Raw genomic sequence first — 27165 nt, 5'->3', positions numbered from 1 at the left:
CTGGAGGGAGGATTTTGGAGAAGAGCAGGGGGACTGTGCCAGGAGGAGCAGAACAGGCACAAACAGAGATCTGCCTCAGAGGAGCCTTACAGGACATAGCAATTGGCTTTTTCCAGGATGAGATGTTCCCATCCCTGCAGTTCCACTTGAGCATCAGGAAAAGTTCCTGTACTGGAGGTTACTGAACAATTTCTTCCTCTTGGTTTACTTGTTGTGACACTCCAGATTCAGCCTCAGAGCACAAGGGACATGAGACAACCACACCCCTTCTCACCTGCTCCCCATAACACCCTGCCCAAGGCAACCCCCTGTCTAACACTAACTAGTTCAGGGACTAAAGTACGGTGCTCCTGTGCCTACAACTCCCTGCTGCAGAAGGTTAATTCCTTTTTCAAAGATCAGAAAGCAGCTTCAAGAAATGTGTTCCTCATGTTGCCCTGTAGGACACAGGAAATGTGAACAGAGATCGGAAAGCTCCGCCTGCCAAGGACACGCACTCTCGAGTCAGCATCACCTGTCACAGGATCAGCACAACAGGAGGCATCGTGCCAGACCAAGATCAGCATGACAGGTCTCTCTACCCTTATTTTAAAAAAGAACAGGCTAACAAAGGTTTGCTGAGCCTGCCTGGGAGGGACACACGGATCTGAGCTGTTGTGCTACGGGCACAGGCACAGCAGTAAACAGGCGTGTTGGCTCCTGTTCCAACAGAAACATCAGGCAAAGTTTAATGGTTCTCAAACAGACTACAACAAAGGCTGCAGGGAAAAACATTTTATTTCCAAGCAGATTACAAAGAGCAGAGAATATAAGAGTAAAATTAAATTAAAAAAATAGTTGAGTGCATCTCTTTAAAATGATTTGTAGTGTGAGTTACTCACGGGGCAAAGCTACTGGAGAGTTCTGAAGGTCACTTTGCAGGATGCCAATCACATGTGCTGTTTAGACCTGGGTCAACACAGGAGGGACAGACAAGATGTATTTTGCATATAGGCTGCACACTCATTATCAAGCGAGGTTTTCGGCTGCAACTGGACCCTGCCTTTTTGAGACATCCCCTCCACCTCATTCTCTCCTGCAGTTCCCTCGAGCTCTAGACATGGTTTATTGCTGCTGTAAGTGGGTTTAATCTGCCTTCCCGTTCTGATGAGCTCCAGCGCCAAAGGAGAAGCAGGCAAACGTGTCTGCCATGCACAAGGTTACAGAGAACATGACTGCAGTGTCAGAGCAGAGCTTCAGCCACGCAGCAAAGGAAACCGACAAGTAGGGACACAGCAATTGCTTCAGAGATTTGGGGGAAGCATGGCAGCAAGACTTCTGGAAGAATTGAGATGTTCCTTAAGGTAGGAAGAGGTATAAGCAAGAAGGGCTCTTTCCTAAGCATTGGCACCAACGAAACAGAAGAGGCTGAATCATCAGGATAAGGTGCATTCCCTGTAATGTTTGAGAGGAGCAGCTCCAGCAATAAGATGGGGAGAAAAGCCCCATACCGGGTGGAAGACAGTTGATATCCCACTTTAACAGTGATTTAGGAGTCCAAGCACTAACTCCAAGTCAGTCAGTATTAAACTTGGGTAAGAATGTGGTATGGCTGGACAGCTGCACAGCCATTCAGTGTCCAGCAGCACTCAGTCCAGCAAGAGGCTAAGCAACTACATTACCAGCAATCCTCCGCCCCCTGTACACTCAGGGGGCTCTTTTCTACCATTTCTGGATCTGCTCTTATCACAGCATAGGAATATTTGAGGCCTCATCCCTTCTATGTATGCCAAGGCAGACAGTAGCCCTGATGCAGTTGAGAACAAGACTGTCTTAATTTCTGCCCTAGCAGCAACAGTGCAGAAGAGGATTCTGATTTAGAAATCTGATTAAGTCTTTTTGTATTGTCCAAGGCAGAACAGTTCAGGAACTACTTCAGATCTTGTGACCCCTCTGAAGTCTAGACCTCTAGGGGAGAGGGAGCCAACAGGTAAGAGCCCTATGAAGTTCTTAGACCATTCCCTTTATAAACTGCTTTAGACAGGAGTGAAGAACCACTCACTAGTCTGCTCTCCACTGCTTCAGCCATTACCACTTAAAGAGGAAATGCCTGACCTCTTGAAAGCAAATGAAAATCTAATGGTGCTGTGGACACATGTAAGAGGCTATAAGTTTCCTAAAGAAAGCAACACTGTTAAATGTCAAGAGCTTGGACAATACACGAGTCTCATGTCAGAATGTGAGGTGCTTTACAACAGTCAGTCTTTGCTTTCTACAGTTCCTTTCATACCATAGTGACAAGATGGGCACAGTTCAAAATCAACTACACAGGGTCTCTAGCTTGACTTCTCAGCTCTATTTATTTAGACACGGATGCATTTTGAGCCTGTCTCGTACAAGGCATAGGGCACAGAGAGTTCCTGTCAATATATACACGCATACAAGAGCAGTACAAGCAGTTTGGCACTCTCAGAGCTAAGGGGGAATGCCCTTTAAGCAGCAGTCAAGCTGGTTATAGGAAAGTGTTAAAAAGCTATTTTACATGTTTGACTGGGAACATTTCCCAGAATGTGGATAGCAACCCTAAGCCACAGCACTCTTCTGTGCTACTCTGTGCACGTCTTCCTACGAGCCCCTACAAGGGAGCAGATCATGTTCTTCACTATCAAAGAACATAGTATTTATAGTCTAGAAATACTGTACCTTTTAAACTAGCTCCAGAGAGACAGACTAGAAGCCAGATCCAGGAAAATAATCCTTAAGTCACAGTATATCGATTGTCTCTAAAAATAGGGAATGAAGTGAACACAGTGGACATTCTGATGAGACGGTACAGAACAGTGCAGCAGTCCACTTCTGCATCAGCAGATCCTCTCCTATGTACATGTGGACAATGAGAAAGAAATGGAAACACTCCAGTCCATCAATCATCAGGAGATCTCCACAGCTCACCATGTGCCTGCTTTCCCTGTTCTTAACCAGTATCCTCCAAGGAGAACTCTTCCCCCTACAAAGACTTGAGATCATCTTGCAGTTAAGAGTAGTAAGGAAAGTGCACAATCTAGAATTTTAAGGTAACATGGAATTCTGTTTCCCCAGAAAGCTCAGCTGAAGTTCCTGTCAATGGGTAGTGTTAAGAGGTGACTCTCAAGGCTGCCCAGTAAAGCAACTAGTACAGTGTGTATTTGGCAGATTTTTTAATACCTGCTGTATTTTGATGGAGACAGCCAAGGCAGCAGGCTTTCCAACTCTGCTCTGATGATGGGACAAACTGCCCGAAAGAAAGGGAAAGCCACTCTGTGCAGCAGGCACATGCAACTGCTTGGAATAGTGGAGCCTGCCCCAACCATGCCTTCAAAGACTTAAAACAGGGCCAAAGATGGACATGCCAGTCACTACAATATGGTGAAAGGATTAGAGGTTTCTGACAGCTGAAGCAGTACTGGTGATCCCAAGAGCTACCCTACAATGGGGCAACTGCTGGCTCCCAGCAGACAAACTGAGGTCACAGGACTTGCTGCCAGCACTACACCCACCCTAAACATCATCTTCCCAGCTTATCCACTGGGATCTTGGCAGTGATCCCAGGCTGTTTTCCTCTGGCCTAGTTCTGAGGGCAGACACTGAGCTAAGAGTCTAAAACAAAACAACACTGCATTGCTACTTCACCTCTCTGCACACACCTACTTGAGCACAGAATCCTGTAGAGGGAACAAACTGCTCATACACTAACTCAAGCACACCTGCTTCCTCAGGAACACCAACATCAATGTGAAGCATCGGGGCTTGGGAAGTCTCTCTAAGCTGCACACCTCAACACTGCTCACAAGCACAAAGACAGGGAACATTGGCTACTCTCATCAATTTACACTCTTGCACAACCAACAGAGAGGGCAGACCTTCCTTCTCAGATAGGTGCTGGACAACAGAGGCTTCAGGAAAGTTGCTTGCCTGTACACAAGTTTAAGTTCTTTTACTGTAATATATATCTAAATATTTATCTGTGTATTTTGGAACAGGGAAGGGACATGAGGTGGAGAAGCAGGGAAGACAAGTTCAAGAAGCAGAGTAATTTCTCTGCATCCAAGAAGGTGGTGGCACAAGTAACAAGCCTGGCAAGTGATCTCCCATTTCAAGCACAGTTGGCTACCTGCTGGCTTCAAAAGAACAGACTATTTGTTAATGATATAAAATACAGCAGCCATTTAAGATGCAGCAAGGCAAGGCTACAGGGCTGGGGATTATGATCATGAACGATGCCAAAAGCTACACAGCTGTGTTAAAAACTGTGAAAGGCTGTTAAACAGCAGGAGTAAGCCATATGCTGCTCCTGGAAAGGCCTTTTCCCTCCACTACCCCTCCATCATGCTGTTGTTGTGATGCATTTGAAAAGGTGGAAAGAGGGGGATTTGCCTAGGGGTAAAGCCACAGAACATCAGGACAGTCTAATGTGGTCTCACAGATCCCATGTTCCTAGCCTGGCACTGAGCTTCCTTCAGCAAGCAGACATTCAGGTCCTTCAACAGAAGTGTATGCCCTTCTACCTTCCTAAGTTGTACGGGTGAAAGAAATCCAGCAGAGTTGAGCTGGAAAGCATGAACAGGGATGAAAACAACCAGTTTGCATACTGATCTTTGTATAATGACCCCCCCACCCTCACAGCTCACTCTTCCCCAAATAAAGACACATTGTTCAATGGCATGTTGAAAAGACGTGCTCGTCATTCTTAATAAACAACTAGAGTAAGAATACATAAGAGAAACAGGGTGGTATCTTTATATGATACACAAGTGTATGTTACAAGAATTCCATCAGGCACAGAAGCCTCAAGCTTTAAGGCCTCAATGTTAGGCCAAAAAAGAAGAGTGTGGTAAAGTTTGTACTTTTAACATCTAAAAATGTCACTTAAAGGTCTGAATAGAAATTGTTGGTTTGTTTTTTTGTATAAATCATAATTGCAGTTCACTCTCTCCTCTTTCTTCCAAGATAACAGCAAATTAATGTCCAAGCACAAGAAAAGAAGATGCCTGCCTCTCCTCCACTGGCTGAGCAGGTCCATCCATCATTCTGTGCCCTCTAGGCTGCACGTGCTCCAAGGAGACAGAGGCCCCAGCCAACCAGGCCAATCCTGTAGTTCATGTTTTCTACATCATAAAAAAAACCCAGAGTCAACCAGCAGCTTTCCACAGCTCCCAGCTTGCAGGGGATATGCAGCCTCCAATGGTTCCAAACAGTTTGGTGTGTTGGGTAGGATACACAATGGGTAGGTTTTCCTTTAGATTCTTTTAAAGAGAAGAAGCCTAAAAGGGCTTCATAACTACACCAATAAAAAACCAAAAACTTAGGCATCTCCTTTAGTGTAAAAGTCTGTACAATTTCTCTTTGCTTGTCCCTCCCCCATCACCCTGCCCCACCCCATCTGAGCCACGAAGGATGCCTTAGTGCATGGTGCTGGCATTAGCCACGGCAAGAGCTTCCTGAATCTCTCGTATCACCAGGATCCGGGTGAGCATCTGCTCCATCTGCTCTCTGCTGATCGGCTGGATGGAATACCAGATCGGGCTGTTGGGGGCCACCACTGGCTCCGGGGTCAAGTAAAATGTGTCATTCCGGCCTTTCACACTCTGGGGGCTGTGTGAGGAAGATCAGAAATAACCAGACTAACAAAATGTCCTGGAACAGAGACACCACTGCTGTCCTCACCCCAGGCTTCACAAATCCTGACAGTGAACATCTGGCTGATGACACACGAAGGTACAGAGATACATCTAGGGGCAACATTCATTCCAAAGTTTTAGGACATGCCAAGGTTAAAAAGCCATGGTGAGGACTACAACAAAGTAGTTTTTATTTCACACTGGTAAGCATAACACACACATGACTTTAGGGGTTCTTCAGAGTGAAGAAAGGATGGGGTACTTTCACATTCAGGCTACTTGCAGATCCATCTGTGCAGATGAACCATTATATCAAATTTCAGAATCATCATAATTTAGAGATTAGTCCTTTAAGGCACCCTCTAATCTCCATAGCAAGTCCTTATTTTTGTTCAGAAGCTAGTTTGAATAGGACCCTAATCCTACTTTCAGTAGTAGATGCTTCCAGATGACATGCAACTCATAAGCAGAAGAACAAGTTCATGTCAACACAGTGAATGCAAATGTCCAAGATTAAGAGCAGCCAGTTCACAAATCAGGATTTGTCTCTTAAATACCCCAAAAATTCTATTTACATGCCATCAGAGTTAATCACACTCTCTCACATCAGCACCCCTCTCCATTTAAGTAAATTTATGAAAATATAGAAATTGTGCCAGTGCTATCACATAGCACTGGAAACTCTGCCAGGCACAGGGTGCAGCTCCCCAGTCACAGAAGACAAGCACCATACACACAGCGAGAGCTCTCACCATTTGAAGAGGTAGAAGTCATACAGCTTTATGGGACACCTCAGGGGGTTCTCTGGATTCTCGGTCTGCTCTGCATACATGTCATCTGTAACTACAAACCAGCCCCCCAGAAGTCTGTCAGACACTCCGTGTAAGCACAGCACACCGAGCAGTACCTTAGAGCCTCAACACTGCAGCACCTTGTCACCACACAAGAGCTAGCAAGAGACATATGGCTGTTCCAGGGCAGAGGCACCTGGCTATAAATGCCAGCATATAAAAGCATTATGCAGAGCTTGCTATATCCTAAGGCTATAGAAGATCACAACCCATCCATATCCTTCTTTCCATTTCTCCTCAACCAGTGTTCAAAATGAGGGAAATATCACTACTGAGACTGCAAAGCCTCAGTTGTATCCTGTGCTTTTAAGAGGATAGATTGTACTTACATAGGAATTCTTATGAGTTCACATGAATCAAGGTAAGAGAAGCCCTCCCAAAGAATTTTCTCCATCTCTTCATAAGCACTTACACCCAATAGTCTCTTTGCCCATAAAAAAACAAAACAAAACAAAAACAAGCAAACAAAAGTAACAAAAAAATTATCCTTAGTTCTTGTTGAGTCCCACATGCCTCAGGTAAGGTATGTCCCCAGGGTTATGATTAGAAGGTACTATCCTCTCTTGGAGAGAATGCATGGAAAACACATACTGCCAGGCTACAGGTAACTGGCAGAGCCTTGGATTCCCTACCTGCAAACATCTCCAGGTTCATCCACTTCTTCAAGCCCAAGTAAGTAAAATATTACCAAAGAAACCTCCTAGACACTACCTTTCTGTCCTGTCTGGTGCATGCCTGGAGCCTTCATATAGCGGATACTCGTGCTTTTATCCTTGGGATTAGAAGGGTTCTTCTTGGTCTGCCTCAGCACCTTGGAGAAGGCCAGCTTCATGTGCTGGTCTACTGTTTTCAATAGGAAGTATCTGAGCAGCAAGAACAGAACACAGAACATTCAGAGGCAAGCAAGGGACATAGTCATAACAGCAAGGTAGCTATCTTTAGTCATCACGAGCAGGGTGAAGCTCAAATGAACCACTGGGCTAAGGACTCTTCCAGCAGCAAAGCATACAAAAGCCACAGTTCTGCCCTCTGCTAGCTCACTTCCTTGTTATACTGCATCTTCTTTGTCTGATGGAGCTACAAGTGGGCTCTGTGTGCAACCATTTGAAACTTGTGATTTTGCCCTACACAGTGCAGCAGTTTCCCACCCATCCTGTTAAGGTCTCTGAAGTTCTTTTATTCCCCAAGATTCCCTAAGACCTGAGTACTTACTTTGTATTAAAAAACATTAGTGTAGTGAGCAAGGTGGAAGGGGAGTGAGCTCCAAGCTGCTTACACTCCCACAGCATCTCTTCTGTTACATGACTGGAGAGGATGTAACCTGCAATAATCAGAAGTCAGCATCATGCCAGGGGACAGATACAACATGAGCACAGGCAGCATTTTACAGTCTGTAAGTACTGGAGAGCATATAAATCTTAACAGAAGGAGAAAGAGGAGATTCTCAGTAATGTCAAGATTCAGTGCTCTGCAAATAACTTTTTAAATAGCAGGTACAGTTAGGAAACACTTGTACATATCCATCAACCTCTAGCTGTGGAGAGTGTGCTTGTGCAACATGCCTATACATCCCAGCCCATAGAGAAAAGAATATGCACTTAAAAGCTTTTAATTGTTGGCTTGACTCCAATGCATATGGTCTTAATCCAATGATATGTGAGAGCAGGCAGGCCAGTGTAACAAATCAGTTCTTGGCCCTGTGCACAGCTTCAGTGAGCACACAGTGCCAAGTGATGTATTTGGACACATGAGTAATCCTTTGATTCTCGGATATTTTTTTCCCCTTTGTGTAGAAGAAAAATACTACACTCCAAATACACAGATAAACAGAAAGACAGCAGTATGAACTCCAGGGCTTGTGGAATGTCAAAGCACTGATCAAACAGCCAGACTGAAAACAAAAGGATTCCAAAACTCATGGTGCCACTTAGCCACCTAGCCTGTAACATCAGTTACTCTACTGAACATAAGAATTAATTCTTGCACTCATGTCCAAACACATCAAAAGGAATGAAGCAATGAGAAACCAGGTTTCCATGCTCTGAAAATGCAATTTTTATCTAGTTCTCATACAATTTTCTGTCAAAATTTGTCTCTTCTGGAACTGCCTCCCCCATCCCTGTTGCCATGATCTCCTAAATGTAAGGTTGAGCTGCAACTGACTGCAGCACTGGAGGCTTTATTCACTCATTGTTTTTTCCTTTCACACTCAGTTGGTTCTGCAGACAGCATCCATCTGGCTACATGGCACTATGACACTGCTGTATTATCTCCCAAAGAAACAATACATATTAGAGGCAGGATGTATTACCACTTCATATGAGGAAACCTGATTCTAATCAAGGATCAGCTGCCTGCCAAGTAAGCCAATCTTATAACACTACAAAGTCCCCACAATGTGCCTTCTGATTGGTGACAAGTGACAGACAAATAATGCTCAATGACAGTCAGGGTTAGAGCCCAACAACTGCAGTAACCCCAGCATTCACTGCAAACATCACATTTTTCTCCCTGACCAGCATTAGCTAGCCTAGGGATGTTGCATACTTCAAAAAGGTTTCTATTCAGACTACACTCATGCTGTAGGTTCAGTTTAAACATTCCAAGCTCTAGGAAGTTTTAAAGTTCTTAAACAATGGCCCTTACCAAGAGGTGAAACACGGGGCTGTATGTCCTTAAGAACTTCATGCAACCATTCAGTGAACCGAATGTAGTAGAGATCTGAGAAGATGTCATCGACTCGGCCATTTTCAAAGAGATACTGTAAGAGATCACAACACAGCCCAGTACAGTGGGAGCAAGTGTGTTCCTCAGAGCAGACCTCATCCTAAGGGCCCACATCCTCAGCTGAGCATTTTACAGCACAGCACTGAAGGCTAATACAGTTTACTTAAAGAGTGAGTACTCTTGCAGCAAGATGAATACAGGGTAGGTAATCTCCATTACTATCATGGCAATGCCAAGACAGAAAAAGGAAAAACTATCTTACAAGGTAAAGCTGATTGGATTTCACCTTTTATTTCAGGTGTGTTCACTTCCAGTTATTTCACAAGACTAGTGGACGCTACTTTTTCAGGTTAACAACAAGGATGCTCAATTTCCCTGTCCAAGTATAGCTCTGCTCCTGCAGCTCTTCCAGAAAGCTCATACTTCCCATAGCACATAAAGCTAAGTTCTTGCCTGTTAAAGCTTCAACTAAATTTAAGTCTTGACATTGACAACTTCTTTAAACATCATCCTACCCTTCTCCTCCCCATCAAAAAAAGCTAAATGGATTTATTATTTTCACTGTGATACTGAACTCAGTTACTCACAAACTTAACTCATAGACTAAAGCATTGCTTGTACTAAGGACAGACAAGTCATCTCATGTTTTCAAGGTTTTTTAAGCAAAGAGACTTTTTTCTTATAAAATTGTTGGTAAGCTTAATAGAAGCCACAGTCTTTATTTTTATAACCAGAAGTCCCCCTACACATTCTGACAACAGGGACAGTTCTGCAGCACATAGAGCTGTCCCATCCTACCTTCTGAATACACAGGAAGATATAGTAGAGCACATCTGGATCATAGGGTTCACCATCACCATTCCGAGCTTCTCGTGTCATTAAGCACAGACCATAATTCAGCTCAGCCACAGCTGAAGAGATGAGATCTTCCTGGAACCTCAGCAGCTGACGCCCTGGAACAACAAAACAAAGCTATATTACTTAAGTGATAAAGCCATATTATTTCCTAACATTTCAGGAAAGATTTTCCGCATCTCCATTCTATCTGGCAGGTCCAGCACTACCTCATTCTCCCAGTATAGTAACGCAAGTTGAAGTAAATCCAGATCTTAGGCTGTCAGAAATATTAAAAGATAAAACAGGCAAGAGTTTGATAGGAAGATCCTCTGCCCTACCAACTGCATGACTATTGCCTTCTTTCACCATGTCCCCAGTGAAATGCTACCCTGCAGCAACAGGAAAACATCAACCCCATGACTGCTCTACCAGCATGGATGGGCAGTTTGTCCATCACCCCAGCCATGCAGTGCCCTTTTCTATTGCTATCAGCCCAGGTGCTCAAGGGGGCTCAGCACAGAGCTAACACATGTCCTGTGGCACTGGGAATACACAATAATTAGTACTGCAGAGTAAATTAAAATTTAAATTTAGGAAAAATCACTGATTAAACAAAAGGGTTTTCCAGAGCAGTACACACATAACATTTTAGTCACTCCTAATCCTACTTGAAAGGAAACAAAGGCCATATTGTCAACAGCACTTACTTCCAATAGGTGCTAGTCTATTTTGGGCTTCTTTTTCCAGCTCTGCATTCTTGGTCTGTGCCCAGCTTTTCCATACTTCAAGACCTTCTTCTGGCTTCAGAGAGTTTGGAAGTAGAAGTTCAGGTGAAGTCTGTGGCTGCGGCTGTGGTTCAACTTCAGCAACCTGAACAGTTTGAGCCTATGAAAGAAAACCCTTCAGTTTATACACACACTTCAACATGCAACAGCTGGACAAAAACCAAGAATCCCACAATACCTGTAGCCCCAGGATACCAACCTTCTGCAACACTCCCAGCAAGAAATTAATCCAAGGAATGCAACTTTTGCTGTCCAACCTGAATTGCTGCTCACAAAAGAGTATTTTACACTCCAAAAACTCTTTCAGTTTGAATGGACAGATCTTTTCAGCTCACTTGTCACTCTGAATCGCCACTGAAATCCATCTCACTACAAGAGCAGCCCACAGAAACCACCAGCCCCTGAACAGGAAGGTGCCACCAGCTTTACTCACCACTGCTGCTCCACACCTAGACTGCCCTAAGGAAGGTCCTGGGTACAATCACATGCCATACACCACTGGCATCCCTCCCTGTTCAGACTCTCTTCTTTAAGCAGTACATAATAGGCACACAGAATAAATACATTCTATTCTTAGCATAAATGATAAATAAGATTAATTCATTTGTAAAAGGTATAAAGCAGTAAGACTGGAACACAGCATCAAAACATCAATTCAATTTCAATGCAACGTTCTCAAAATACCAAATATTATTAATGGGGAGTAGCTATTACTGTGTGAAGACTGACTGCGTTACTTATTACAGACCTAAGGCATCTCCAGACCCTCTGGAAATTTACTTTGCAGTGGGACCTTAGGTCACCAAGAATTTCAACCTCAAACTGAAACTTATTTGTCAGGCAACCAATAACACCAACCTAAAACCTGCAGCAAGCCCTTCAGCTGCACTCACTCTGCGTTCATCACTACAGGTTTTCAATTCTATGCCACAGAGTCTCATTGCTACCTCAATTAACAGCTTTACAGACCTTAGTCAAACTCTCATTGGTAGCCTGAATGTTATAGAAATAGCAATTCTTATATCAAAACAGTTTTGCTTTTTCCTTCCTAAGAGCTACTCCAAAAAGCAGCTTTTCCTTTGATACTGCTAAGTGTCAATATTAGTGGAAGTTGCTCTCACATTACTAGAGACCATGGCATACAAAAACAGCATCAAGACTTTAAATACCTGTACCTTACTTAGTATAAAAAAACAACAGCATAAGAGGCAAAGTCTGCAAGAGCCTCAGACTGGAGCCTTCCAACTCCCTCTGGCTGGCTTTTTATTCTCTGCATCAGCTCTTACTAGCTTTTTGTTTCTCAGCCCCTGCAGCTGCAGCATGAGCAGAGAGACTGCTGAAAAGGCCCAGCTTTAATCAAGGCAGATGGCGACTAAGTTGTGAAGCAAAGCCTCTCTCTGCCATCACGAGTCCAGGGGTGAACTGACACGTTGTCTTTGCAGGAGCCAGAACTGAGCCTCTGCTCTCCTCCAGAGTGCTGCCACATTACTCTCCAGAGAGCTGAAAGCTTTCCAGAGCCACTTCCCTCCATCAGCCCAATCCAAGGGACAGTCTTCTGCCCTAACCTCACAGACACCTTGGTCCAGTGTGAAGGCTGGACATAGGCTGACGTAAATCTGCTGAACTGGCACATGCTTCTTAACAAACCTGTATTTTTCACAAATAGAGCAAAATTGCTGCAACTTGCCCAGATCCCCTAGAACCACAATGCCAGAGGACAGCACAGGGCAGGCAGGCAAATTCTTTCTCGGTTTCAGTTTTGAGAGGGTCAACTCCCAAAAGCATGATGTTAACCTCTAGTAACTTTATTGACCCCCCCAGAGAGAGAGTACATTCCTCCTGGAATTGTTTATATATTTAGGGTATTTTATTTTAAATACCTTATGTACTCTAAAGTACACTTGATCCAGGAAGTTTGCTCACAACTAGTCAGATTTCAATACTTTACCCGGGCACGGGATCTGCTGTGGACTCCCATGTCCAACATAACACAAAGTATCTGATCATGACTAGTACATATTAGCACACCTTATCTGGCTGCAATTATCCCTGCCTGTCCATTGCAACCCCTGGAACAGCTCGGGAAAATACTGCAGATCCTAGAATACCTGCTATGAAGAGTCTGGCAATCAGTATGTATCTATTAATTTTTAACACTAAGATCAAGACTGTGCTCTCTTTTGGAATGTTTTGAATCCTGTAACTATGTACCAACATTATCACATGAAAGTCTTACACCCATCAGGAGTCAAGCGCCCCGTGTCACATTCAGGCTTCTGGGACAGATGCATCTCTGCTTCCCAGACACCAGCTGTCTGTTGGCACGCTCCCTCTCCAAAACATTTGTAAGTTGTTAATCACCAACTGAGACCAATAGGCAGTTTTAACTTACTGAGCAAGTGACTTGTAGCTGCTGCTGCTGCCCCTGCTCTTGTGGTGTGGGCTGCTGCTGTTGCTGCTGTGGGTCCCATATGTGCACTGTCTGTGCTGTATTCTGGTATGTCCCTGCCACAGCCTGCACTGCCACTGGAATGTGGATGTTGCCGTTCATAAACTGCGCTGGAAAGATCGAATTAGCAAGAGTCTGCACCACTTCCTCATGAGAGTTCTTCACTACTGAAGTACTTCCCACCATCTTATCCTTGTCATCTTCCAGCTTCACTGTAGCCAGAGTTGTGGGGGAGCCACTGACGTGGACGGCATTGTAGGCCTCCTGAGGGATGGCAATGTGGGTTATGTTTTGCTGCTGAAGGTCGCCACGTGGCTGAGCAGAGTAAACAGGGATGGTCCACGTCTCTCCAGTGGGGCTAGTAATGGTCCCAGTGGCACTATACAGGTGGGCACTGTCCACTGTTAACAAGTCTGGCCTTAAAGAGACATAACTTTGCTGCTGGCCCTGAGGAATGGCCAGCACTGTGGCAACTGGCTGCCCTGAAATAGCATACGATACAGTAATAGGCATATCCACTTTACGTTTCTTCACCGGCTGAAGGACACTCGCAGAGCTGATCCGCCTCTCTCCCTCTCGTGGGGAGCCTTGTTGAGAAGGCGGGGGTGACAGTGCCCCGACTGTCTGGATCTGGATCTGCTGGCCACCAGTAATGGCCTGTCCTGCCACAAGCTGGGCCTGGATCTGCTGGTGCTGTATGTGTTCCTCCTGTAGCTCTGCAGCCTGGATCTGTTGGGCAGTCTGCACATGCTGCACTTGGATCTGAGCTGCCTGCAGCTGCGATGGGCTGGGGCTCTGCAGAGACTGACTCTGTATTGTCTGGGATGCCTGCTGCTGTGCCTGGCCCTGGATCTGCACCTGGACCTGTATTGGCTGCTCTGAAGCCTGATGGACAGAGAGCTGTGGAGAGAGCTGCTGGGCGGAGACCTGCTGTGGTGACTGCTGGACCTGGACCTGAACCTGCAACGACACCAAGCCACCAGTTAGAGATCAGCAAACACCAGTGATTATCAGAGATGGTCTGTCACTCAAGAGCTATGCTCCAGGCCTTTTTATGCTCCCTTTTGATTCCATGTATTAATCCATTAGTAAAGATTTCAGGAAAATTAAACCAAGTTATTCTAGAAGTGCCTGGTTGATAAGTGATACAGTAGATGTGTTTGCTCAGCATTGCACATGACTCTCAGCACAGAGAGAACAGCATGTGAGCTACATCTCCACCCTCAAAGCTCTATGGGCTCAAGCCAACAGATTCCATCCTTGGAATCCAAGAGTCTTCAAAACTATTTGCATTGCTAAAATGTTACTTTAGCACAGGTCTTGCAATACCGAGACTTAAAGATCATTCACATTAAAATCACAGGAGCTTGTCTCATTGTTACCATGCTCTAAAGATTGTTCTACTGCTGCCCACCCCAGTCCCAAGATGGCCACAGGATCACTTGCTGGTGACAGGCAAAAAGAAATATGGGTAAGTCGAAACCAGCACTTGGCTCTTTCCTCATAAAGCACAGGAATATTACTCTGAAACCTATCATTAATAGTAACACTACTCAAGTGGGTGCCAACACAGAATGTGGCAAGTTCAACCTCAATCTCTGTCATGCATTAATGGTCTATGCTGCAGCATGTTTTGTAAACTCTAGAAGAATTTCTTTGGCAATGATAATTAAAACCAACCTTTTTTTCATGATTTACTTATTCCATTTAATACCATTTATTGTCCAAACTACTCAGTTGTATTTTCTAGCTCACGCACTTAGACAATGCTGAATAACACAGACAAATCTGTTGACTTGATTCCCAACCAGTTCCTTTTATTTTAGAGAAAAAAAAATCACACCCTCTCACATTAATGCTCATTTGTCCAAGGTCTGCTACAATACCTAGCAGCAGTCCAGCAGCACACTGAAAGCCAGTAGTCAAAGGTAGCCCCCAGCACAAATTTCAGGTCCCAACAGCTTCACATCCCTTGTCCAGACACCTCCACTTTTCCTCACATTTACAGACACAACTTGTTACATTTGCCTTGTCCTAGAAGCGATATCCCAGGTACTCGTGACCATCTGTTGCTCTAGGCTTCATTAACACTTCATCTTAAGGGAGGCGATTAATTACTCAACACCTCTTTCTGAAGCCAACACGGACTTCTTTAGTTGCAAGACTAAATGTCTCCCTACTCACAGTTCTCTCACCTTTTTCTACTTCACTTCCTGGATCCAGGCAGACTAATGCAGCATTTGCACAGAGACAGCACACTAGTCTGACAATACCAAAAAGAACTACAATGCAGGCCTGCTGTGCACAAAATCTCACTTCCCAGCATCACTGCTAAGAAGTCTTGAAAAATGTTAAGGACCCATTTACAGCCAATTAAGAGTTGCTAAGGAAAAAACTGGGGTAGCAAAATGCCCCACTGGTGGGCCAGATTTATAAGTCACCTCCTGTTAAGAATTAATTTATTTCCAGGAAGAATAGGGTATAGTTCCTTCTGGGAACTCTGGGCAGTATACTGTAATCCAGATGACGTGGTGACTCTATAATAATTTCCTGCAAGGTAACAAGAAGCATGTGACCTTATGTCAGCATGACAGTGTAAAAAGCTCCATCAATGAGTGATTTGATCAGGCAGTCAATTGAAAAAGATGAACTCACCTATGGGATGTTTTCTCAGCTCTATTTGATATTGTTCTGCCCTGGACCATGAGTACTGCCTTGGGCAAACAGGCCCAAACATGGATACCAGGCAAGGGCTCAGTTTAAGAAAGCCAGTTGTAATCACACCCCTAAGGCAAGAATTCTCTAAAACATTTCACTTTAAAAATCACTAATATGGTCTTTACTAGTAATTTAAATCCTTGTTCAGAAGATTACCTGCAAGGCAAAAGCCAAAGATTGAACAAATTACATGTTTTGTCGCACTGATATTTTTGGGCTCACACAAGACACATTTACTTTATCTGCTATGATTACAGGCTTTACCCTGGTCTGAGACCAGAGGCTTCTTATATTGACCTCATTGTCTAACTTGCTATCTGAGGAAAAAAAGGACAAAGAATTACACTCAGCAGCAGCAGACTTTATAAAAGACTCTGTACAAAGGGGAATGTTTTAAATTTACAGGCCAAGACCAACAGGGGACTTTAAATCTTCATTTTATGCTGAAGATTAAAGCAAAAATATGTTATGCTGGCAATTCCTGGGTTACTGGTGCAAGAAAGGAACATGCCAAGTTACCAGTACTGAAATACTATTTATTGCCAAAAGTCTGGATCCAACAGCATGAAAGAATCACCTCCCAGCAGGCTACCATGACACAGAGAAATGCCTTTTCACCATGAAGTAGCTGGAAGCTGGACCAAGTACCAGCTGCCTAGAAAACCAAAAGCATCAGAAATCAACCCTGTATCATAACAGGAGAGCAGAACTAAATTCCCTTAAAGGAAATCTTCTGTCACTTCAAGCCCAAAAACATATTCTGAACTGAACTGAGCAAATGCAAAGAGTAAATAAGTAACCCTAGGACCATGAGAACATCTGAAGCCTGGTTGCCAAAACTTTTTTTCCTAATGGTTGATAGAGGAACTTTCAAGCAGGAGTCATAACATGTCTGCCCTGTGTGGATTCTTGGCCCAAAAAGGAATCAGGCTCAGTTGTTTCAGAACAGCAGTTCTGAAACAACTGAGATTTTCTTTGCTTGGTAATTCTTTCATCTGCAGACTGACTGGATTATCTAATATTTCCTAAAACCTAACTCTAAACCAGCACACAGAGCAACTCTTTCCTGCATGGACTTTTTTATATGTAGCTTTTCCTAGAGCACCTGACAGGCTCTTAAATGCATCTTTTCACAAAGAAATCTTGGTTTCTGAAGCTGTATTTAAACCAGCAAGCAGTAGTACACACCAAGAGCAGATCTCCAGAGCAAGACTGGAGATGTACCAACATGTCCACACTATACCTTCCAGAAGACTATTTCAAATTTAGTTCTAGTCTTGCCCACCAGCCAAGTTTGACATCACCAAAACACAAGACTGCATCTCACAGCTTATTTTCATCTGCAGGGAACCCCAAATGACAGGCTCCAAACCTACAAGAGGTAAGAAGGCCACCTCCAGCAGGTGGCCAACTTGCTGCAGGAAGTATGCTCCAAGTGCCCCCAGAAGTAATGTGGGTGCATCTCAAACTTCCCACACAAAGTCAAATACTTGGGAAAAAAGTTAATGAGAGCATGAGAAGAGTAACCTCAGGATTTTTAAGCCAAATTTAAGGACAGAAGACTTAAAAGACACTTTCCTCAACAACTGTCCTAAGATAAAGCAAGTCCAGCCCTAAATAGTCCTAAACTAAAGCAAGTCCAGCACTAAAAACTAACACTGTAACAAAGAGTTCCTTCAAAAGCTACACCAGAAAGTGTACAAGCAAGTACAAAACAGATATGAAAAGTGTAAGTGAAGAGTAAGTGAAAAGACTGATCAGTGAAGTAGCAGGAAGTATCAGAACTTGTTATTTAACTACTTTACAGGAAGTCCTTTCTATCTAAGTAAACAAGGTCTACGGGAAGGGTGCGAGTCAGCTTTTCAGAACAACTGCCAGACTGACTCTCACTCCAGGCTTTTCCTCTGCTCATTCATCAACATCAGAGAGAGAATTCCATCAGCTAAATTAGGCCTTGGGTGTGTTTAAACAGTTACAATATCAAGATTATGCTGTCAAGCTGTACACTGGGGAGGGATTTAGGTCTAAAAAAGTTAAAACACATGAACCAAGGAAAAACAGCTTACCTCTCCAACAGAAGAGTACTTCCATAAACAAGTAGATGCTACCTTGAAAACACCACTCTTGACTATAACCACTCTTTGAATTGTCCCATTCAGCCCTAGCAAATGCTAATTAATACCTGCTGCTACACTAAAATCATCCTGGCACGTTTTTCAAACGTAAGCAAATAGGAACTCTACCTTCAAGCTAAACTTCAGAACCAGTACAGAGGCAAGAGGAAGATACATCCATCAGAAGCAAAGGAAAGATGCATTCTGTGCAGAGCCAGAGATGAGACTTTTTTCTAAGCTATTTAAGGGCATCTTTCCCAGCCTTGTGTCATTAATAATGTCCAGCCTCCTATAAAGGTTGGAAGTCACAGAATACAGTGAACAGTAAACACTTAAGGAATTGAGCAATTAGGCACAAGTATTAAGTGAAATATATTTTACACAGGCATTCAACCATACAGTTCTGTGATCTTGCTCACATGTAGCAACCTCCCCCAAGCCCTGCCCAAGAAAATCTTGCCACCTAGACATCAGACTGTTCATAAAAAGCTGAAACTGAGGATATTCTCCACACACACCATAAGCAAAGATACTTTCCATCCTCTGATATTCTTTCAGTGAAAGCTTCTTGGGTAAGAGGCACAAGAGGTTCACTGACCTCTGCAAAAGTACCATATTTGGGAACCAAGTCAGCACTAAACACCTCACTGGCATCATCAATTCCATGGTCTCCATGCACAGGACGAACAAGCAACAACCTCACCAAAAGCAGAGCTGATAAAACACTTCCTTGACTGGAGCAAAACATGGACCTTCCCTGCCACTCCCTGACGCACAACAAGGTATGACAACTTGACATACTCAACTCCTTCTCAAGGTCACTTATGGCACCCCTGTGATACTGGGTGTGGAAGGAACTCCAGGACACTTGAACTGTAGCAATGACCAGTGTACATAACCCAACAGTTGCATCCACTCATCCTATAAAATAAACATTTGCTAGGACTTTTTTGAGCCTCTTAGGCAAGAAAACCTTAAGGCAACAACTTCTTCAAAGAGCAAATTTATTTTTCTAGAATAAATAAAAGCAGCAAGCAGTGACACTCTGTCTTTAGTTGTTCACAGCAAGTAAAATCCAGGATGAAACCTGAGCACTATCTCCATGATTGTAAGATCATCAGCAGCACTTTCAACTGTGAGGTCATCTGACTGGTCAAAGTGTTAGTCACCCCCAGCAGCACTGTCACACTGCCAGACATAAGCATAATTATTCAAAGGGTCTTCCACTGACTTGCAATTGGATTAGCAAGAACTAAACAGATTACCAATCCAAGTACCAGGATGACAAGTTTAATCAAAAGCTAAGAGGCTTCGGCAGATGACCAAAATCCATCATAATAAAACACAAGCAGTACTTCAGCACAGGGAGCCAGCTGGAGCAGGTGCACTGCTATGGTGGAACACCGTCACTTCCCCAGTCACAACAAAATCCAGCTTTATCCAGAAGATGAGCTCTGCCACTGCTGCCGCAGAGATGAGGGAACACTAAATCATGAGTTTAACATAAATTATGTCTCAATAAGAAATCCTGAAAAACAGAAAAACACTCTTGCAAAGGGGTAAAGACATTCTTCTCCATCCTATTCTTGCAGAAAAACTAGTAATGCTGAGCTAGCTGCTCAAATACACCCGAGTTCAGCTGCACTGCTGATACACAAAAGCTGCAGCCACATCTAGTACCAAATGTGCCACCTAAAGTGAGCAGCAGGGTAGGCAATACAAATAGTAATGATGATCTGTACAGATGGGAAAGCAGGTATCTAAAAGCAGAGGCACATCAAAAACAAGGAGAAGAGGGTAGACAGCATTCTTCAGGAAAGTTGCTGAAATCTTAATTTTCATGAGAAGCTTTTCATAGTCAGGGTGCAGGTCATTCAGTTCCAAAATCAGAAACCGGTCTCTGGCAGCAACTCTATGCTTATTTACAAGAAGGTCAGGTTATTTTTCTCTGGAGCATAAGATATACGACCTCCCTCCCTATCTCTGTTACTAAAAGACTTGCAAGGGTCAAGCCTGAACATTGGGTAGTTCTGAAATGAGGCAGCAAGAGTGAGAAGGAAAAAAATTCCTTTTGACTTTTACAATTGGTCTGGGGGCTTTCCACATCTTCAAAGCTGAGGCACTCAAAAGCCAACCCTCCTAGCTCTTCTGCTGCTGCTGCTGCAAAAAAAAATTCTTCCAGAAAACATACTAGCTGGTACAACCAAACCCACTCTTGATCATTTTTAATAGCCTCATGCAGAGATCCAAGTCATGCCTGAAAGAGTTCAGGTTTTTGTTCTTCAAAAGCCTTTCAACACAAGTCACTGTAGGGCAACAGGTTACAGAAGTCCCAGTTAAGCATTCATTTACTCAATAGAAAGTAATTGGAGATGAGTTACCAGTGAAGGAGTTTTGTCTTTGCTGTAGGATAAAAACACACAAGTGAGCTGTTGACACACGTCTACTGCACTGCAGCAAGTACACACTACCTGAACTTCAGTCATTTGTGACTCCATACCCACACTTGTTGTAAAAAAATTAAGAAAAAAAAAAAGAGCTTGCAGCTTTACATTCTGCTACAGAAACCAGAAAGATTCATATCTTAAGTGTAGTGTATCAGAATTACGGCTATAGCCAGACATATCCTAGAAAAACTTTAGTAAATGCCCTGCCACCTATGAACTCTTCAAATTACAAAATGTATCTGAAGACAAAAGCAATTTCCTAAGTTATAAAATTGGGGTTTTTTTATCTCTGATAGTGGATTTGCTTACTTAATAAAATACCTAATGTAATATCTACTTAAAACAAAACAAAGCAAAACAAAAAAAGACAACTCCTTCCACTGTGCAAACATATAATCTACCTTGATGCATATGCATCCTTTAGAATTCCTTTCCAGTATCTTCCCCTGGTTCATATCTAAAGTTGACTCTCTTGCATTTCCCCCTCACTTAAAAGTCAGTTCAACAATAACTTTTAGAATGTTCAAGTAAAACTATTTAAAGATTATTGATTTTATTAAGAAAAAAAAACCCTTAAGGCAAGCTCCATGCCACAGCCACTCTGAACAATCAGACAGTCAGAGGGGGCTGGTATTTATAGCAGCTTCTGAGCACAAGGCTTCTGGAGTTGTGTGCATGCCAGAACTGTGACCGTTTCTCCAATAGGTGACACCACTCCATTGCTATGTATGCGGCTCCTCCTACAGCAGGGCTCCAGGGAGGCACAGGCAAGAGAGAGCAAATTTATTACCAAATTCCTTAAATGAAAGGGAAATATTGCTGTTCTATATGAAGTTAATTGGCCCTGCATTTCAAGTACTTGTCTGAGGCTTAAGGTTAGACAGCACCTCTGAACACTACTCCATCAGTTGGCAATTCACATATACATTCAGAGATTATTTCAGATGCTTACCTGCACTTGCTGGGGTTGCTGAACCTGTATCTGCTGCTCTGGCTGAGTTTGTTGCTGGATACTGGTTGTCACAGGACAAGCAAGTTCAAGCAAAGACCCAGCCACCTCTGTGCTGTCCGTGTAAATGCAGTTGCCACCCTGCTGATACACCATTGTGGTGGTGGCTGTCTGTTGAAACTCCTGGAGAGCTTCTGGCCCCTTGGAAGCAAGGGAGTCTAGAAACTCCTTCATCCTGTGCTGGGGGATCGTTCGTGCCTTCACACGGATGTATTCTTCAAAGGAAATGGTGTTCTCCAGAGAATTATTCATATTGCAAGGTCCTCAGGGTTCCTTAAGGAAAGAGAAAGTAAAAGTCTTAACTACAGCACTTCCTTGATGAAAGGATATTCTTAACTCCAGTAACTAATCTCTCATACCAAGTACTGTATGAAAACTGGCAAACATGCACAGCCAGATGCCTGAGACAGATGCTTTAGTTTTATGAGGCATTTTGTGCTACTACACATTTCTCAGATTAACCCTTGGCAGCTCAGGGGAGTCTGAATGATACCCAGGTGTGACTCCTCCTCCTCCCAGAGATCACTGCCATGTAAACTCTCCTAGCTCTGTACTTCACCCAGACCAGGCAAGTCCTGTACCAGACAAATCCAGTCATACATTCCATTTGTTTGCAGCATGCACTGTTAGCAAGAGAGGCTCAGAAATCAATATCTGCGGCCCTGCTTTGCAGCCGCAGAGGTGGGAAACTGAGCAGTGTGTTCTATCAGGCCGTGCAGTTCTATTCTAGGCAGCTAATGGGAAGCACAACAGAAGAGCAACAGATGTAGCACTCAGCTCATTGCTATTAGGACTAGGACAGCCTCATTGATTTGAACACAGCAAGCAAAAGGAGAGTGCTGGAATCGAGAAATTTCCTCAAACTGGGAACTACACATATGGAGAAACAGAGCTCTGGAAATGACAAAGGCAACTGCAGCATCAGTTCTTGATGTCCTTTTAATACAGGAAGAGGTTAACATGAAACATGCCATGTGTGAAGACAACAGAAAGACAGAAAAAGAAGTTAAGATGATCAGGGCAGAAGTGAAAGCAAAGGAAAAAAACCACCACCAATAAAGATAACTCCACCTGAGAACGTCAGACAGCTCTAGGGTATACTCTGACAGCATTCTTCTCTCATTGACTTCTCTTGTTTAAACCCACAAATTGTTTTTGCAGTGAGTATACTGGTTATTTCTGAGGCACTAATTAGCCTTGATAGAGCATAAATACATTTGAGCTGTAACATCACCAGATAGCGAGACAGTTGTGAAAAGATGTGAAACACCACAAGATCAGGACTAGAAGAGGTGATTCAGCACTACTAGATCAAGCTGCACAAAGGAGGAAAAACAGATAGACATCACTATGTACATTATGACTGTAGGTCTAAAGAGAACAGGTACAAAACCAGAGCTTTAAGTATCCTTTCACCATGATTTAACAAAGTAGAACTGAGACAGGGCTATGGCTGAACTTAAGGCTGCAAAAGCCTGTGTGAAAATAGGAGTTAACTCTAGGCTTTCACTGGCACTCAAGTACACTGGAAGTCCAGTGCCAGTTATCACCAAAACCTGGCAGAGCTGAAGCAAACAGTAACCCCTCTTCACTGTTATGTGACAGCAGTACAAACATACAGTTTTTGTTTACATGGAGGTTCATGGCTAGTGCATTGGACCAGGCTCACAAAAGAAAAAAACTAATTTCAAAGGTAACGGGAACACACATGAGGGAACTTGTGCTCTATCTATGGTTTCTGAAGTCTTTAAGATATATTTGTTGCTGTATAAGATTTCTGTAGAAGATATTCTTAAAATATACAACATGTTTAGGAAAAAACACCAAATAATGGTGTTCACATAGCAAATCCAACAGCTCTGCAAATATCAGCATACAGGAGCTCCTGTAGAGCCCACATCTGGACAGAAAAAACATTCTTTGAGACACCAATCTGACATTTTCAAACCAACTCTGGGTGACAGAGCCAGTAAGACTACTCACTTCTCCAGGAGCTACCCAAGAGTACTCTGTACCTCTACAGCACATATTGCTACCCCCTTCCCAGGTAACCATATGGCCAGGGTGAAACCAAGGGAGAACAACAATGTAATGCATCCATAGGGACTCAGACAAGACCTACAGCAGGCACACTGAAATGTGTTTTGCATCTAACTGCATGATGCTCTGTTAGATACTCTGAGGCTGGAAAACAGATTTTGAGCAATTAACTTGTCCCAGTCTTCTACCTGGAACTTTCAACTATTTGCCTTCAGTACTACAGTGAGGCTTTCAGAAGAGCATCAACATTCTCCATGTCCACCCTGAGGTGCACTAGCAGATACGGCTTTGAGAGGGAAGACTCTTCTGAAGAATAAGCCTCAAGGATGCCATGCTGGGATCCCAGACATGAATGCCACAGATGTTCTTTGACAGCAGGATCCCAGACATAAGTGCCACAGATGCTCTTTGACAGCCAGCTGCTGCTAAATTGGATGGGCTCACCTCTCCCAGGTGCTCCCTTCCTGCTCCTGCATTGGTTTTTAGTATGTAGTAACATCTCAGGGAATAGCTATCCACCTTCTGTTAATCTTGTCAAAGGAGAAAGTCAGGAGGTCAGCAGGGCCACTGTTCCCAATGGGAGCTGTTAGCCCTCATGTCTACTTTTGAAACTCCAACCCTTCTTTCACAAGCTACATCATTCTCCTCTGTAAGAGACCAGAAGCCACAAGACACCCAGAAGCATAAGCAGCAGAGATCCACCACCAAACAATCGCCAACCTCTTCTGACCACCAAGCAAGCACTGATTTCTTAAATACAGATCTTAAAGCAAGCACTAATTTCTTAAATACAAATCCTTGACCCTGCTCAGCTGGTCCATTTCAATTAGTTCTTGTTAGCATCAAAATCAGGAGCCTACTAGGCCAGTCTTCCCCTACTACTAAATCTTCCTCTCTCACAAGCTGTCAGAATAAATCTTTCCTTTCTTCTACCATGGAGAAAAAAATTCATTTTCATTTTCTTGAAGTGACTATACCAAGAGCCACTAAGCTGAGCCCCTCAGTATTCCAAGTGCCAGGCATGGACCAGAGTCCCACCATGCCACAAGGATCTGTTCCTGCCCCAGAAGAGCAGCAAGATCTTCCTTGGGTTTTCCCTACAGGTGCAGTTACAGACCCTGGAGGTAAAAGTGTCTCTCATTCATATCAGTTTTAAGGCTGCTTGAGATTATTTAACTAGAAGCACTGAACCACCCAAAACTGCACTTCCCAACACCCTGTGCAGCAGTGGAGGTACCAGGTCCAGAGAAAGATTCAGAAATGTAATGCTGCACCCCAAGAAATTTTACTTATTAAAACTAAACCAACCTGCATTTATGGCAGAAAACCTCTGTAAGGTTCTAGGGTGCATTCAACAGCCTTTTGTAGGGCAACACATACAGCTTGCTGCTGCAGTCACTACTTTTAGTTATTAAAACACACTAATTTGTGCATTCCATTTATCCCACAGACACACACTGGAAACTGCAAACGTCCACCCTCACTGGATCTCAGCAGCATGGTTTTAATATTGCATTTTAAAATTAAGAAAAGAGCATCCAGGCAATAAGTTTCTCCAATAAAGGAAGGTAACGCCTCTCTGTGCAGCGTAACTGCATTTTTTCAAGAAGTTCAAGAAATTCTTTGAAGATTATGAGCACATACGGTTAGTTGATAAAACTTAGACTGAGGTTACTGAAAACACACACACAACTTGCAGCATGTGGACAATCTGGACTCACCAGTCACCATGTTGCATGTATTTCTGCTGCTCTTGTCCTGAGCTCTTAGACTTGTAACGTTCTGGAGAAGACAGAACAAAGAAGCCCTTTCCATCCCCAGTTCCTCTTTCTTTATTAAGTCATTTTATTTTTAATATGTATTCCATTAAGAAAAAAAAAGTCAGGAAACAAAGATATGATCATCCACGCAGCTAGCAGCTCCTACTGAGGAATTGCGAGATGCCCAATTTGTAACCATCGTATCCCTCAGCCTGGTGGTACTGAGAACGACTGTGCGAGCACATCTGTCACAGAGCGCCGTGCGGCGACAGGCGCGGCACGGTGGGTAACACCGGAGTTACTGGCACACAGAACTTAGAACAAGGCAGCAGCAGCAGTGACCGCATCCAGAGGCAACCCGCCCACCCCGTCCCCCCGCAGGTGTTCCCGGTGATGCCTAGAGAGACAGCCGGGAACGCTACGGACCGCTCGGCCACCCAGCCAAGACCAGGCGAAGCTCCGTATTTAGGCCCTGAGACGTCGGCTGCAGCTCAGCCTCGGTCCTGCCCGAGCGGGGACGCGGAGCCCGTGGGGCTTCCCCCGCCCGCGGGGACCCGGCACTGCCCCAGCCGCTCCCGCCGCCTTTGTCTATCGGCGGGGCGGCCGGGCCGGGCCCGCAGGCGGCGCCGTGACACCGCCTCCCCCGCCCCCCCGGCAGGAGCCATGTCGGGGGCTCCGCGAGGACGGGGCCGCCGAGGGCCGCGCACAGGCCGCGCCTTCCGGTGCCTCGCTGGCCGGGCGGGGGGCGACGGGGACGCGCCCGGTGCACGGGGGGAAGAGCGGGGCGCGCGCCCGCGCGGGCCAGGAAAGCGCGCGCGCGCGCGCGGCAGGCGGGGCCGCCCCTCCCCCTCCCCGCCGGGCCCGCGCCGCCCCCGGAACCGCCGCCTTCTCCTCCCGCGCCCGAAGGGGGGCCCCACCCAGCCCCGCCGCCGCCGCGCACTACCCCGGCCCGCCGGCCCGGCTGCGCCGCGGCGTGACCCGGCCCCGCCTCACCCCGGCCCTGTCGCCGCCGCCGCCTCGGCCCCGAGTCTTTTCCCCTCACAGCTCCCTGGGCGCCATCTTACATTCAACCCCCTGCAGCCAATCACCGCGCTGCCCCAGCCTCGCGAGAGCGCGGCTCCCAAGCCCCGCGAGAGCTCAGCTCCTAGGCCCGCCCCGCGCCTTAAAGGGGCCTGGCCACGGCGGGGCGCGGGGAGGGTGCGGCCGCTGGGGGGCGCCCTGCGGGAGGGGCGTGCGGCCGCGGGGACACCGGAACGCGGCGGGGACACGGAGGGACAGGGACAAGGACAGGGACGGAGCCCGCGCAGTCGGGATACCCGGGACGCCACCAGCACCGCGTGGCCGTGGAGCGACGCCGGCCGAGAGGCTCCACGCGGCCGCCCTGCTCCTTCGCGGCATGCGGGTGCCGCCCGGCCCCCATCCCCACGCAGCCCCTGGCGCGAGGCTTCGAGTCGCGCCCGTGTGGGGCCGGACCCCGGCGCACGGGCTCCCCGGGAAGGGCACCAAGGCCTGCGCGGCCTGCAGCGGAGGGGCTGCGCCCTGCCCCGGGCGGCAGCGCGGAGCGAAGCGTCCCCATGGAGGCGGAGAACGCCCCGCGGGACCGCGCCGGGTCTGCTTTAACGGGCCCATGTGCTCGGCGCGGCCTCGCCAGCCCCGGCCCCGCTTAAGGTGGCCCGTGGGGCTGGGCAGGGTCTCCCTGCGCTTGCTTCACCGGCAGGGGCACAGACACGGGGCTCATGGCGCGGGGTTCATGCCAGTTCAGCGGGGACACCGCTCTGACCCCAGCCCGGGG

At 45.4% G+C, this 27165-nt stretch overlaps 1 protein-coding gene across 5 annotated transcripts; it reads right to left on the bottom strand.

Moving 5' to 3' along the window:
* Positions 1-759: 759 nt before the first annotated feature.
* On the bottom strand, positions 760-26729 carry QRICH1 (glutamine rich 1). Of its 5 annotated transcripts, none has more exons than XM_030956603.1 (11): positions 26367-26449; positions 25335-25395; positions 21517-21846; positions 13229-14245; positions 10759-10936; positions 10013-10167; positions 9134-9248; positions 7700-7808; positions 7199-7350; positions 6389-6479; positions 760-5610 (listed from the first exon to the last, which is right to left on the bottom strand). In XM_030956603.1, exons 3-11 carry the CDS (start codon positions 21823-21825, stop codon positions 5418-5420), a joined length of 2319 nt encoding a protein of 772 aa, XP_030812463.1. In that variant the 5' UTR covers positions 21826-21846; positions 25335-25395; positions 26367-26449; the 3' UTR covers positions 760-5417. The 5 variants fall into 5 exon arrangements, with proteins under 5 accessions (XP_030812463.1, XP_030812465.1, XP_030812462.1 ...); XM_030956605.1 differs by lacking the exon at positions 26367-26449 and adding an exon at positions 26690-26729 and having other exon boundaries at positions 4677-5610; XM_030956602.1 differs by having other exon boundaries at positions 4677-5610; positions 26438-26472.
* Between the last annotated feature and the right edge of the window lie 436 nt (positions 26730-27165).

The sequence above is a fragment of the Camarhynchus parvulus genome, chromosome 12 (genome assembly GCF_901933205.1).
Source record: "Camarhynchus parvulus chromosome 12, STF_HiC, whole genome shotgun sequence".
Taxonomy (NCBI): domain Eukaryota; kingdom Metazoa; phylum Chordata; class Aves; order Passeriformes; family Thraupidae; genus Camarhynchus; species Camarhynchus parvulus.
The sequence above is the reverse complement of the archived record's forward strand: the minus strand, read 5'-3'. Positions and strand labels throughout refer to the sequence as shown.